This window comes from Akebia trifoliata, unplaced genomic scaffold (assembly GCF_017979445.1).
Source record: "Akebia trifoliata isolate Shusen 1 unplaced genomic scaffold, ASM1797944v1 Contig00873, whole genome shotgun sequence".
Taxonomy (NCBI): domain Eukaryota; kingdom Viridiplantae; phylum Streptophyta; class Magnoliopsida; order Ranunculales; family Lardizabalaceae; genus Akebia; species Akebia trifoliata.
In genome coordinates, this window is record NW_028237290.1 from 23,703 (window position 1) to 39,343 (window position 15,641).

The following is a 15,641-nucleotide window of genomic DNA, read 5'->3' on the forward strand; positions in this document are numbered from 1 at the left end:
TGCTCAAACCCACAATCACACCATGTATCTTTTATTCAAATAAAAGCTATGTTTTCATAAACTTACATTCATGTTGAGCATAATGAAAAGGATAAATACGTCCGTAAAGTACACATATAAACAAGACAATCAAAATAGTGCACATTGCTCTATTCTCGGTTATTCCAATAACTAGAATCTGGATTGTAGGGGTAGAGATCTTTGGCCGACGTGGAAGACCCACTCCATGGACCATCTAACATACTCTGGGTCTGACTCTCACTCTGGATCTGACTCTCATTTGTGCTCGGATTTTGGTATTGCTGAAAAGGGTTCCTGAAGGCCTCAAATTTCAACTCATCCCTAGACATACTCAGATCAGAAACTAACTCTTGAACAATTGTTCTACCTTCGAGCATGCTCACCACCGCAGACATTGTAGGCCTAAGTATCGAAGATGCGTTAGTGCATAAGAAAGCCACATTAATCATCCTCAGGACCTCTTCCTTGTTGAATTCAGTTCCCAACCTTGGATCCACCAACTCCATTAAATTTCCTTTCTCCTTGAGAACCAATGCCTAAAATGGCCTCCCAAAAAAAAAAATTTATTTGAGGAAAACGAAAAAGGTGGTAAAGGAGTTGCTTATCAGGAAATCAAGTCCAATCATATAAAGCTCATTAACTATAAGCAAAAAATAATATAACAGTAGGATTATAGATCTAAATTACCCAATCGAGAAGATAAATGCCATCTTCTTTTGATGTAGGACTTGTATTGCTCCTCCCACTGACAATTTCCATGGTGACAACTCCAAAACTGTAGACGTCTGCTTTGTCAGTTAGGTAACCTCTTAAGGCATACTCTGGTGCCATATATCCACTGAAAAAAATCAAGATTATCACATATTACAATTGGTGTGCATGAGTTCAGACCTAGTCATAATAGTTGTAATATGCGTACCTCTACCAATCAAATTATTATTGTCACTTACTCGTATATTTACAGAGGGAACATTTATACTACTTAACCAGTAACACTGAGTTATTATGCTTGCCTTTATTGAAAAATCAATTATGATTTTGCACAATGGATCAAAGTTCCATAAATGTGGAGAGATTTGAGAATGAAGCCCATAGATATGAAATATATATAAGGGAATGCTAATGTCCAAGACTTCATAGGGATGTTGGCATTCTCCGCTATATTTACTTTTCAATAATACCCTCCTCCATTTTATCTTTTTTAGTGGAAAAGATAAGGGTATATATACTGGTATATTTTACATAATAAATGCCTTTGTTATGTTGGCATTGATTGTCAAAGCATTAATTTATTGCAAATAAGGTATTGAAATCCAATGACTAAAATGTCCTTAGTATTTGTTAGGTAATACATGCATTTATAATGTAAAAGACCAACATACCTTTGTCTTTTTTACTAAAAGACAAAAAGAATAGGGGTAATATTGGAAATTGAATATGGTGGATAATGCTAATGTCCCCATGAGATCTTGGACGTTAGCATTTCTCATATATATATATATATATATATATAGAGAGAGAGAGAGAGAGAGAGAGAGCTGCAACATCAAAAAAGCCCATATTCGATGGTCCAAGGCCATCGAATTTCATAAAATTTGATGACTGAAGGATCGAATTTCTTTTTTCGTCGTGTCGAAACCATCAAAATAATGATAGATGGGAGAAATTCGATGGCTCTACACCGTCGAATATGGCGAACATCAAGAATTTCGACAGCCATGGACCATCGAAATTCGATTTCTAAAATTCGTGGGCCTTGGCCCATCAACTTTTCTTGTCAAAATTTCCAGTTTTGATGTAGTGCACTATCTCTTTTTAGGTAGAACATAAAATTATGAAAAAAAAAAATTACTAGAAGAGTCTTTGAGGTAGAGGAATAAAAATAAATAATAGAAGTCAGAATATATTAAGAGCAATATAAGCATGATGCCTCACAGAGTTCCAGCAATTCGAGTGCTGATATGGGTGTTATCCTCTTCATCAAGTTTGGCCAAACCAAAGTCAGATATCTTGGGTTCAAGATCCTTATCAAGCAGGACATTAGTAGCCTTGATGTCTCTGTGAACAATCTTCAGTGTCGATTCTTCGTGGAGATAGGCTAGACCTCTTGCTATACCAACACAAATCTTGTGTCTGGTCAGCCAGTCCAACTTCAGTTGATATTCTTCTGAACCTTTAGATCATCAACTCCACAAAAATTAAAGATTTCAATCTAAACAATATTACCTATCCTACTAGACGGAACAAATTATTGAAAAGCAAATGAAGCTGCACTTACCAAACAAAGCACGGGCTAGACTGTTATTTTCCATGTATTCATATATTAGCAATAGTTGTCTTCCTTCGATACAACATCCATAAAGCCTTACAAGATTGGGATGTTGAAGAGCAGAAATCATTCCAATTTCATTAACAAATTCACGGTTACCTTGCTTTGATTTAGAAGAAAGCTGTTTCACTGCAATTATAGTACCATCTAATAGATGACCCTGCATTTAAGTAAGAATGCAAAGTTTCAATTATATAACCATAATAGGGATGACATGCATATATTTGGATCAACAGTGATAGATGGGGGTTCAAGAAAAATGATTCCTATATACAATACCTTGTAAACTGGCCCAAAACCCCCTTCTCCAATCTTGTTTTCAATATCAAAGTTGTTTGTGGCAGCTTTAATTTGTCTTAGTGTGAAGGAACCAGTTTGTAGGTCTAGACCTCTCAGATCTGTCCAGAAAGATATGTTAGAAAAGGTGTGCATCCTGAAGTTCAGACATTCATTGTTTCATTTTTCACATGGTGATACGTAGTCCTGCTGTCCAAAGCATGGTTTTTAAATTCATTTGACGTCTCGTCTCGTTCATGAACAAGAATGAGTTGTCTCAGACGAGATTTCCAATATGTTTTCGTCTTTTTTAACTATACAACAAATGAACCATGGTTTTAAATCTCGTCTGATATGTTTGACTTGTCTATCCGTCTCATTGGTGGACGATACCAAGACATATCATACGGGTCGTCTCAGTCTCGAACGAGATTGAAAACCATGATCCAAAGACATGTTAATAGAGACATGAATTAATATTAAAAGTAGACCATCAATAAGTGTAAGGTGAATTCAAAATAGATCTTTGAAAGGAGAAAAAATTCTTGCCTATTTCTTTTTGGTTGTTTTACCAAAATGGGAGGGTATATTTTTCTAAATTATCTTCCCTGGCAGACATTTTAAAAATATTTGTCAAAAAGTTCATATACCCACTTTGGTGTTTAATTTTTACCAAAAATGGGTATCTGTTGTTCAGTCATGATTTTTTTAGTTTAACACTCTTACCTTTTTGGAGAAAAATAAGTTCATTTTTAAGAAATCCAAAACAAAGGTATAAAGTAAATTAAGTAAAAGACCATACAGCAGATACCTATCCTGGTAAAGAAAAACCAAATCATTCATGCCCATTTCTGTAATTTCCCTTCGTTTTTAAATTTTTTTTTAAGTGGGTTATTATTTATTTTTTTCCCTTTAGTAGGAGGATTAAGTAATTCATTTGGAAGATTTCCCACCTTCGTCAATTGTGCTCTTTCGTCCAAGGCATCCTTTCCACCAAAGAGTACCAATAATCACAAAAATAGCGCATGAAACTGAAGCCACAACAATTCCAACCACAGCAGCTGTAGACAACTTTGAAGGAGGATCGAAAACTGCACTTATCCCCAATTATTAGACAGAAATACATCCATTGATACACTAAAAAATGCATAGACCAAGAATTGTCAGAACTTAAGTCCACTTGGCTGATTTAAAAGAGAAATTTGAAGACTATGCATCAATAAAATATAATTCAATTAGTTCAAATCAACAAAACAAAATCACTTTCATGTCAGATTTCTTTTCTTTTGTACTTACTCATTCTTAATTGTTATATTAGACTTTGACATATTTATATGAAATATACCAAAATATTTCTATTTTCACAAGGTTCGACACAAAATTTAACCATCATTTTCCTTTTGTACATATTCCGGAGTGTTCATTTTGCAAAATAGTTCAATGAATGGTAAATTTCGATTGAAATAATCAAATTTACTTAAAATAAAATTTTCATGCAAGAATATTCCAGTCGAATCATTTAAATGACATTATTATTCTCATTTCTATGTAGAATATTGTTGTTTTGTCAAGCTCTCAAATACCAATGCTAATGCAAAGTGAATCATTATTAATCTTTATTTTCACTCCACATGGTTGTTTACCGCAGTATGATGGCCTATAGGTGTGTTTTCATGTCAGTTTTTATATTACCTAAAGTAATATAGCATTTCCATTATTTCTGTGAAAACTGTATTTATTTCTATGCTAGTCAAAATGTTTATAAAAAAAACATCTCAATTTACAAGCTGACTTAAATATATACCGAAACCAAAATTTATGACCTTGTTCTTAATGTTTTCATATTTAAGAAATTAGCGAATGTAATTTACACCTTTAATTTGGAATTATCATTTGTCAGACATTTTTGTTACAGACACAATCAAGAACCTGCATGATATAAAAAATATGGCAAAGAAATGTTTTTCAAGTATATTCGATTGGGTTTGCCATCGCTGAAATTTTGGTCAGAGAAATAGGGAACAACAATCTAGAAAGAGATATAATCCAATAAAGATTTATGACTAAAAAGTGGTACATCTAAAGGTATTTAATATATATTCTAAGCGTTAAGGGCAAGTTTACTTGGTTTTCTAAAATACCTTTTTTATATTACGAGTAAAATTTCTTTTATATTACGCTGTCAATCCCAAGCTTAGATAAAGAGTGAGAGGAAGACAAACATAACATGGATTTAGGTAGTGAGACAGGATATCAACATACTTGGATTAATGTAAGACATGGCTTTAGAAGGAATGAAGAACAAGATTCACTTAGTCGATCCCAAATTTTTGGAATAACGCTCTAATATTGATGATGATGATGATGATAACGGATATGATATTTTAGCATAGCAAAAGTATGGTATGGAAAAAATAAGGAATATTTTTTGGTATAAAGGGGTCTATTATATGTTTTTATTAAAAATTTTATCTTTCTTCCAAGCAAATTATATCACGAAGATGACCGGACGACACATGGATGTAGAGTTCATGTTGTAGATTAGATTTTAAAAAAATTAAATTTTCCCCTAATCTAAGACTTTGGAAATGGACGGCCACTGAATTCTCAAATTCAAAGTTTAAAAGTAATCTAAGCCTGTGGTGTCCGATCATGTTTTTGGGTCTACATAACCCTTGAAGAAGAAAGAGGAGAGAGTTGCAGTAGAGAGAAGATGAGGAAGAAGAAAAATATGGCGTGCCGTTAAAAAAATTTAATTTTAGTTTAAAATCCACAACACGGAATGCCCTAAAATTTTTGTGGCATGCCAATATAACTCGTGTTTCTTCCATCATTTTAAATTATATGTCCATTCACTTTATTTTCTCCAAAAATTCCACAATTTGCATTCTTGAAATATAGGTGAATTAATTATCAACAAGAATCAAGAAAAGATTGAATTCATATAATTTAAATTTATTTGTTCAATGATAAGAAATGCCTGATATAAACATCATTGCTCACACTACCTTATATAAGCATTAATGAAGCTTAATTAATATTAAAAAAAAAAAAAAACATTTGACGACTTACTAGATTTCACAGAAATAGCTGATACAAGAGGACCATACGTTCCTCTAACAGGGATCCCTGTTGTTCCTTTCCCAGCCCAATAGAATCGGATCTCTAGTGTCCCACTAGTATTCACAACTGCAGTAAAATTTTTAATTGTTTCCTTACCAATACCACCTGCTTCATCCACGATATTGAAATCCTTCAGTTCTTGATTCCCCTGCAATAAATTAATCTAAAATTAAATCAGCTGACATTTATATACTAATTATGAACACATAATTTCATTAATCACCTGAATGTAAACATCAAATAAGCGCCTTCCGAAACTACTATAATTGTCATTTGTAAACATTATCTCCGCAAAGTGAAGATACACGGTGTAGTTCCCATTTTCCAAACAAAATCCAAAATACGTTAGAGAAAGGGGTGAAAGGCGGGCTTTCGTGTATAATTGATTGTTTTTCATCGAGAGGATGGTTTTATTTTCTCCTGTATAGCTGCTTTCGCCATTAATATCCAAGAAGTTTCCAGTGCTGCTAAATGCCCAATTAGATTGACTTTGGAAAAACTTTGAAGGAGAAGCATTGTCTTCATCTCCATCATATTTCATTTTTCCATCATCAAATTTTGCTCCTCCACAATTTATATGAAATGAATACCGCTCTGGCACAAAAAGAAGTAACATATTAATGCTCTAAATAGGAAACTTAATTTTGATCATAGGCCCGTATTAATGCTCTAAATAAGAAACTTAATTTTGATAATAGGCCCCTCGAATTGGTCTAATCCTTCTCTTTCATTTAGTTTTAGGGTCTGTATGATTGCACGTGGAAAATGGACGTGAAAATGATTTTCCCAGCTCTTAATGTTATTCTTTCACAATTAACCCAATCCCCCAAAACTAAAAAAAACCAACACTCTTCTCAACATTTTCCTTGGTGCAATCAAAGAACGGAATTCATTTTTCCATGATCGTCTACTTAAGGAATTCATATACAACATGTTGTGCACGTGACATTCATAAATGATATTACTTACGATATTTTTCTTTGTTTTTTCAAATGTTAATTAATAGAAAGAAATGCTAGATGGGTGTTGATAAAAAAAAAAAAAAAGAAATACAAAATTAATAATTACTTCTTTTCACATAGTATAGAAATAACAAATGAACTTAAAAGGGTTTTTTTTTTTTTTGCTAAGTTAGATTATATTAGAAGGGAAGAAAAATGGGGAATCCCTAATTTACAGCTCGGACGGATGGTAGACCCATCCTATCCCCTACAAAAGGTTGGTTATTGGAATTCTAGATTAAAATAAAATGGTATGGTTAATGATGGTTACTAATACAAAGAAAGATAAGCTTTTAAAAATTGAGAAGGAAAAAAAAAACTTTCTCATTCCAAAAAATCAGACTTACTCTTTCGGCAGCGGTTCAAGCATGGAGCAACTTCACTTCTCAATCAATAGAAGGTCACGGGCATGTTAGCATTAAGAGATTAGATTGAATGCATTTGTATTTGATAAATAAATTAATGGAGTAAATTGGTGATTATGTACAAACTTTATGATGTAAATTTTAAAAAAATGAAGAAGATATTAGTGACTTACAAGTTGTTCCCTGGAGAAGAGCTTTTAAAAAGGTTTCTGAAGAAAATAATACAATGTGAAAAGTATAGTATTAGAAAGAAAATATTTAATCATATTATGCTAGAATTATAAAAAAGCCAAAATTGAACAAAAGTATTCGTACAAGTTATTTAGCTGACATCCAGATTCCCCTGAGCTTCCTGCTAAGTAGTTGGTGTAGGAAAGATCACTGTATGTCGACAATGAAATATGAAAAAAAATCATCTTCTTGACTAAAATAGTAAATTTTTGTTATATAAGATAAGTCAATATTTTCTTTTTGAATTCAGCATCCATAAAAGCAAAGCTATTATCAACAAGGGATCTAGGATGGAGAACAAAAATCCTCTGAGAATAGGATCTCGCTCCTTTGCGGAAGTAGTGGCCAGATCAAAAGACAACACAGAGGGAAATCCTCCTTCGAAGGATGATTCTTTTTTGAGATCTCTAAAGAAGCCATCGCTTTGGCTTGGAGAACCTTCTATCTCATTCTCGGATGAAGATGTGAAGGCTGGATTGGAGAAATTTAAGTTTGCTCTAGTAGCAAAGTTTGCCAAGACAAAAAATGGAGGAAAGCAATTTCATCCAAGGGTGGAAAGTATAAGAAAGTTAGTTCGATCATGGAAGCTTGCTGGGATTTGTGAAGCTTTAACACTGGATTTTCGTCACATTCTCCTTAACTTTTCTATCAAATCAGATATGATTTCGATATGGTTAAATCAGAGGATTTCGATCAATGGCTATGTGATGAGATTTTTTAACTGGACTCCTCTCTTCCCTCCTTCGGAAAGGGATGCTGCCTCCATTTCGACTTGGATTTCTTTTCCGAACATTCCATTTTTTTGCTACGAGGATGCAAACCTTTGAAGCTTAGCCTCGGTGGTTGGAGGAGTCTTGGCAATTGATAGGGCAACCAGTCATGGCACCCGTCTTAATGGGGTAAGAGTTTGCGTACTCTTAGATCTACTCAAAGATAATCGAAGTAGGATCAATCATGGGCAGCATAGTTTGTGGCAACAAATATCTTATGAGTCAATCCCTCTTTACTGTACCAATTGCTTGAAGCTTGCTCATCAGGATAAAAACTGCAAGCTCAAAGGACCTATCAAAGCAATTGTCCCAGGATCAAAGGTAGTGGAGAAGCAAATTTTGACAAATGTAGGAAAGGAATACAGAGAGAAATCAAAGAAAATTGGATCTAGTGTTTTCAAATCCAATAGGCCATTGGTTATTCATGATGGTCCAAAACAGAAGGAGAATGATCAGCCCGTTAATGACAAAGGAAAAGGTCCTGCAATTACCCAGTCTTCGATTGAGGAAGATAGTGATATGGCAGCCACTAATGTTGATGTGGAGAGGTGAGACTTCAAAATCCAAAGTGGCATGTGATGTGGCAGCTGAAGTGGAACCGTTAGAGCAAACATATTTTGAATTTCAAATTCAAAAAGATCTGATTCCTGCTTCTGAGTTGATCCCCACGCCTAGTCCAATGTTTCCGATATTGGGGATCTTGTTGGAGCCAAACAAGGAAACCGCCTTGGATCCTATCGTGGAGAATCGCCAACTTGAAGAAGGAGAGATTCTCGAGCAAGATTTGGGGGAATCTTCTCCGCTAGAACGATCCACTCCCAGATATGGCTCCTTATCGTCTTTAATGGAAAGAACACAGGTAGCATCGAAGATGTTGAGTAATGGATCCCAGCCGTTGAACTTAGAAATCCAACTTCTTCCTAATGATGCAGTTGATGATGAAGTGTCAGAAGAGAATGAAGATGAATTCTGGACTAGCAATCCTAAAGAGCTTGATTATTCTTCTGATCTTGGAAGTGATAGAGTCAAGACATTAAGAATTCGAAGACGTCAATCGTGGCTAATTTGGGTCCTCCTAAAAGGACTAGATCGAAGAAAAATATCTAAACAATTGTTTTTTAAATGTCAGCTCTAATCTAGAATATTAGAGGAATCCAAAATTTCTCTTCCTTTTTAAGACTTAAAAATTTGATGAAACAGTTAAACCCTTTTCTCCTGCCTATGCTAGAACCTATGTCAAGAAAAGATGCAAACTTTGAGAGGATGCAATTAATTCTTAAATCTGGGGCTGCGATTTCAAATGTTGTCGTTAATAACCATGGGTCAATTTGGGTATTTTGGTTCGGAAACCCTTTGAACTTTAGAATGTTGCATCAATCGCCTCAATATATCCTTATTGAAGCCATAGTGGAATAGAAACAGGTCGTTTTTTGTATTTTTAGAGCTTCATGGTTATCTCAAGAGCGTCGGGATCTTTGGTATGAATTCAAAGGTTCGCTAAATGCCAAAGGTAATTTAATAATTGTGGGGGACTTCAATATCGTCTTATATCCTGATGAAAGAAGGGTGGGAAGTATCCAAACCGTGCTTCAATGGAGGACTTAGGAGACTTGATTGGAGCACTGAACTTAGTTGATACTGGCTTCTCTGGAAATAAATTCACATGGTGTAATAATTAGAAAGAGAGTTATCGTATTTAGGGTAGATTGGATAGAGCCTTAGTTTCTTCATCCTGGGCTTTAGAATTGGGCTCGCCTATTGTTTCTCATCTGCCTAGACTGTCATCCAATCACAACCCTCTTCATGTTCAGCTATTTAAATCTTTATTGGGGCCCAAACAATATAGATTCTTGGATTTCTGGACTGAGAGGGATGACTTCTTACAAATTGTGAGGAACTCTTGGGTTTCTAGGGCGGAAAGGTCTCCTTTGTATCGGATCTTTTCAACACTCAAAAGATTGAAAATTGTTTTAAATGTTTGGAACAAGGAGGTTGTGGGTAATGTTTAAATGAAACTGAAGGAAGTAGAAAACAAAGTCCAAGAATATGAAAACTTACTTGCTACTCAAAGTTGGGATCAAAACCTATATATGGAGTGTTAAAAATCCAAGATGGAGTATGCTACATGGGCAAGCAACAAGGAGTCTTTTTGGAAGCAGAAGTCTAGAGTCTCTTGGCTCCAGAAAGGTGATAGGAATACAAAATTCTTTCACATGTCTACTAAGATTCGAACAATGAGAAACTCGATTAAAAGAATTAGAAAACCTGATGGGACAGTTATTGAAGATCCAAAACTTGGTGATTCCAAGGTAATTTATCATATTTCTTTTTGATCTTATTTATTTATTTTTATTTTTTTGTTATGTTTTGACCCCATCAAGAATCTATCAAGAACTCATCAAGAATCTCCTACCTCATCAAGAAACCCACCAAATCCTTCCTAAACCATAAACACCTATATCATTAAACTCTTCTCCAAATCTACCCTATTTTATTTTACCCAACCTTATTTCATACCCCTAAACCTAACTACATCAACACCCTATTGCAAAATATTTTAATTACAAAATTTTGTATTTAATACCCAATGGGCCTTTGTTGAAACCTTTCACAATGGCCAATAAAACCTTTTCTTGAAACCTCCTTTCCCTCAGTCCTTAATCATTTTCTTTATTTAAAAACTTAAATCCATCCCTAACCAAAATAGAAAAACATCATAACAAAATAATAAACCTTTATAGTAATCCTATAGTTATCTAAATCCTTAATCCAAACCCAAAACTAGATCCCTTACCCCTTATTTCATCTTCTTCATTCCCCGTCTTGCATCAGAAACCTAATTTTATCTTCTACTTTTTTCAATCTTCTTCTTTTCTCATTTTTCATTTCTTTCCCCTCTTTCCTAATCCAACCCTAACTTCAACATCTCTTAACCTTCAATTCAAACTAGAAAATATGCTACCTAAACCAACAAAAAACAATGCATGAAGAATGATGAAGAGAAAGCACCAAGAGAAGAAACTTGTTATTACCATTTTACAATATTCATTTTGCTTCACAATTGGATTTTCCTTAACTAAGATTGAGTTTATTAGAAAACTGTAATGGTAAGATAAACGTTAAGCATTCATGAAGAACTTACTAGTTTTTCTGCTTCATCCAATCTTGCACAGTTCCATTCAGCGAATTTTGAGTCAAGTACCTAATCAATGCTCTCTCATTAATTCAGTTCGTTGACTTGTTATCTATACCACACTAGCATTGGAAACAGCTAATACTAAAAAATTTCGTAAGAAAAATTTGATAATTAGATCACTTACACAAACTCTAAACGCAGATTTTTAAAGCTGTCTGGAATTTGTCCTACTAGCTTATTAAAGCTGAGGTCTCTGCAAAAAACACAACACCAGAAGAGAGAGAAGGAAAATGTTGCATCCTAGATGTTAACAATCATGCTACTTACTTCCTATATGTTATTTTGAGCTAGAATAACACATCTTAGATCTGTGATCATCTATTCATTCTTTAGGAGTCAACTTGGTCATTTTGAAATAGTTTATTACTTTACCATGTATTCACCTTATTCCTTGAACCCCAATGAATCAATATCCAGTTTAAGATTTGCTCAATATATATTAAATGCTTGATTTATTTGTTCATATGAGTGGAGAAAATGAGCTGTCCTAAATTTCAAATGGGTTGGGATATGTAGAGTCGTGAAAGTGAACTCATATGTTCAAACACAATCTCAACCATATATGTGAGATTCAATGGTTGAGATTTATCTTAGAGATCTGTAATTTATTCTTGGGATACATCTTTTATCCCAACCGTTGGATCTCACATATACACGACTGGGATTGTGTGTGAACATATGAGTTCACTTCTCATGAGTCCACGGGTCCTGATCCTTTTCAAATATCTTAAACTAAGTGTTCAAACTCAATTTGGATAAGTTATGAAAATGATGTAGGATAAGCTGTAAAAGACTATATGGAACGACATGATCAAAAGAAGATGGCTTGAAAGGCTAAGCACACACCTTAGCTTCAAACAAACATAACTTTGCAACCGTAAATCAATACAACTACTATTATACCAGTTTGGAAAGCTTATGACTAGCTCTACGACATGGACAACAACCTTGTGTTGTTAGGCACATTTTAGGATCACAAAAAAAAAATACTATAATAGATGTCAAAACAGACTTTTTGGGTTACACTTTCTGTTTTAGTAATTTTCATTTTAGCATATTTTGGGATATTTTGTGGTATTTTGGGTATGAAATTGTTTTAGAAGATCATTATTAGGTATTTCAAGGTTAATAATGACATTTTATTCGAATTAGAATTTTTTACTAGTTTGGCAAGTTTACTATGTCGACTTTAAGTTTTTCTAGATATTTTGGATACGTACAATTGTAGTAGAAGTGGAGTCAAAGAGTGCTGATTTTGTAACTCAACCTGACAAGGTAACTTAAAAACTCATTGACGTGGCAGGTGCAAGAACCGTAGATTTTTTTCCTTGTAGATTCAAGGTTCTTATCATAATAGAAAGATGGTGATCTTCCCCTTCGTTTCCCCATCATTAGAGTATGAGTTTTTCTTGCATTGTACTAAGGTGTATGAAGACATACCAAATCATATTTTATGTTAATTAGGATTAGATCATCTAGTTAAGGTACTAAGGTGTACGTAGTTAGGGTAATTATGTAACTATAGATACCCACTTTCTCTATTTAATACTATCTCACTAGAGATCAATTGTATTAGATATTTACATCATCTTCAATTCTATCAACAATGATTCAATAGTGTTAGGAAACTTCATGCCTCACAATGAACTGAATCAAATATGCACTAGTCATTTATGCAAGACTATGAATCTTGGCCTTGGATAATGTAATGCCCTGACCCAAATTATGGGTCCAAGTGAACCCTATTCTTTAGTTAGTTATCTTTTTAACTATCATAAGTGTGTGGCATCCATTATTTCATTTTGGAGGGATCCAGCATAGCCAACATGTGGAGGGCATTACTAAGGAAAACAGAACTAGTATAATTCCCTTTGGATTGAGGGGTAATTAATCAAGGGCATGTAAGTATTTTACACCTTAGGTGGTTGCTCTTCCTCGGGCCACACAATTGGGACATCCCACACTTGCAAATGAAAGCTTAGTATTTTCCGAAAAAGAAAAAACCTATTTGAAAATGATCTTTCAAAATAATAACAATAATAAGATAATAAATGGTTCAAAACCTTGGGGTAATTAAAAAATTTCCCAAACCAACACGATCATCTTCTTGAATCTTCTATAGGTATCAGATTGAAAAAATCTCAAAGATTTGAAATGGTACGTGAAGCATAGGGTCCAATTAGACTAAATATTCTTCATCACCTAGGTTTTCAGATTATGAGTTAGACTATGGGTATCGGTCTCCAAAATCTAGTTTGTGATAGATAAGCATATCAACATCTAGTACAGAAATCTTTAAAAATCATAATTGAAGCAAAAAAGGATCGCCTATACTTACAACATTTTCAGGTTTGCCATACCCCCAAGATAATCCGGTATCACTCCAGTAATATTACAATTCCTCAATATTCTGCAACCCAACCCAATCCAATTCATGTCAATTTAAATTGTTTTAACACTTTATAATCATGAGACACATAAGAAGCATTTAACTCACAGTGTCTTCATTTTTGTCAAGTTATTTAGTGGTGGGAAGTTTGTTAGATTTATGTCACTGATCCTCCTTTACATAGAAATTCCACCAAGTTTTAATCAAAGATCACCAAAAAAAACACAAATTCACAAAACATTAAAAGAAGATGAAATAAGGGAGGGTTTACTCACAAGTTAGTTAATTTTGTCAAAAGAGAAATACCAGAAGGAATGGGACCTTCAAAACCGCTTGCCATTATCTCTCTGCCATTAACGAAATTCAATGACATGCATCACAAGTTATTGAAAATATGGGATTTTTAAGACTGAAAGGCACTCAAAAATGTTGATTAAAACTCTTACAATCTATCAAGCTTTGTCCAGTTCTGAATAAAATCAGGTAGCCTTCCAGTGAAGTGATTATCATTTATCCGACTGTATAATAGTAACATAGATAATATTGAAGGATATTTACAAAAAAGTGATCAAATTTTGATGAATTTACAATTCCGGCTCACTGTTCATTTTAATTACCAAAACGTGAACGATAATGAAATCGAAGGTTTTTAAAGTGACAATTTCGTTGGTTTAAAGAACCTGTTTGAAATGAATAATGATGAATGCACGCAGTTTTGGTACTCGGTTGGGTACGCGTCTGTCATGGAAAGGGCACAAAAAATTTGTTCATTCATGTTTTGGTAATTAAAATGAACAGTTAGCCGGAATCATAAATAACTCATTTTCAGCTCACGAAATGGTAATTCAACCTAATATGAACTCAAATACTCAAAGAAATTTTGATTAAAAAGAAAAAAAAAAAAAAACAAAAAATGTGTTCATTCACGTTTTGGTAATTAAAATGAACAGTTAGCCAGAATCATAAATAACTCATTTTCCGCTCACGAAATGGTAATTCAACCTAATATTGAACTCAAATACTCAAAGAAATTTTGATTAAAAAGAAGAAAAAAAAAACTTACAAGTCCTTCAAGTTGGTCAGGTTAGCAAATGTCTTTGGCAACTCCCCAGTAAAATTGTTGGAGCTAAGATGTCTACAATAACAAAACCTCAACAATCAATCCATTGTATTTTGAAAATTGATAAAATTCTTCGAAAACACGCCAATTTAACAAATACCCATATTCAAAAAATAAAAAAAAAAAAAAATATAAAAAAACCTTACAGTAGCTCTATGCCAACCAGATTTCCAAGCTTTGGAGAAATTCCGGAGAGTTGGTTCATATCCAAGACCCTGAAATTTTGAATTTCCATTTAGAAGAAACTCTTAAAAGACTTTGGTGTAATAAAATAGATGACAAGAAGTTTATAAAAAAAAAAAAAAAAAATTTACAATTTTTTGAGGGTGGAGATGTTCGCTAGTTCGTTCGGGATCATACCCGATAACCCATTTCCTGTAAGGGAGCTGAAACCATAATTCTCTGTTAATTTTAACTTTTAGAAGAAAAACAATTATGGGGATTGGAGAAGGGTTTAAGAGAGTGGGACAGCTTACATATTTATTAATTTCATGGAACCCCATTCTTTTGGTATTGTACCTTTGAGGTAAGTGCGGGTGAGATCACTGTGGAGGAGTGTGAGGAAGAAGAAGAATAGTAAACAACCTTTCTTTTTAAATTTGGCGTAATTTAAGGAAATAATGCAAGCAAAAGCTAAAGTGAGCTAGGGGGTGTATGGAAGAGGTCTTACATTTCTTCGAGGTACTGAAGCTTGACCAGCTCTGGTGGGGGCACTCCTAACAGATCCTGACTTTTGAGCACTCTGAACTCCAAAAGAAAATTGTGAAAATTTTCCCCAAATTAATAATGGGGTCTGTTTGTGGATTATATTTTTAGCCCT

The 15,641-nt window shown here is 33.9% G+C and overlaps 1 protein-coding gene across 1 annotated transcript; it reads right to left on the reverse strand.

The window, feature by feature from the left end:
- Positions 1 to 15,601, reverse strand: LOC147380932 (putative LRR receptor-like serine/threonine-protein kinase At1g07650; the record flags this gene model as incomplete). Its single annotated transcript, XM_086431040.1, has 22 exons — positions 1 to 557; positions 709 to 859; positions 1,957 to 2,194; positions 2,300 to 2,510; positions 2,630 to 2,748; positions 3,580 to 3,717; positions 5,699 to 5,897; positions 5,973 to 6,343; positions 7,098 to 7,132; positions 7,289 to 7,324; positions 7,431 to 7,496; positions 11,259 to 11,318; positions 11,437 to 11,505; positions 13,651 to 13,722; positions 13,810 to 13,875; positions 13,977 to 14,048; positions 14,148 to 14,219; positions 14,765 to 14,836; positions 14,968 to 15,036; positions 15,136 to 15,207; positions 15,298 to 15,366; positions 15,492 to 15,601. Coding segments are annotated over 22 exons (2,775 nt in total), but the record flags the coding sequence as incomplete, so codon positions are not given.
- Positions 15,602 to 15,641: the final 40 nt, after the last annotated feature.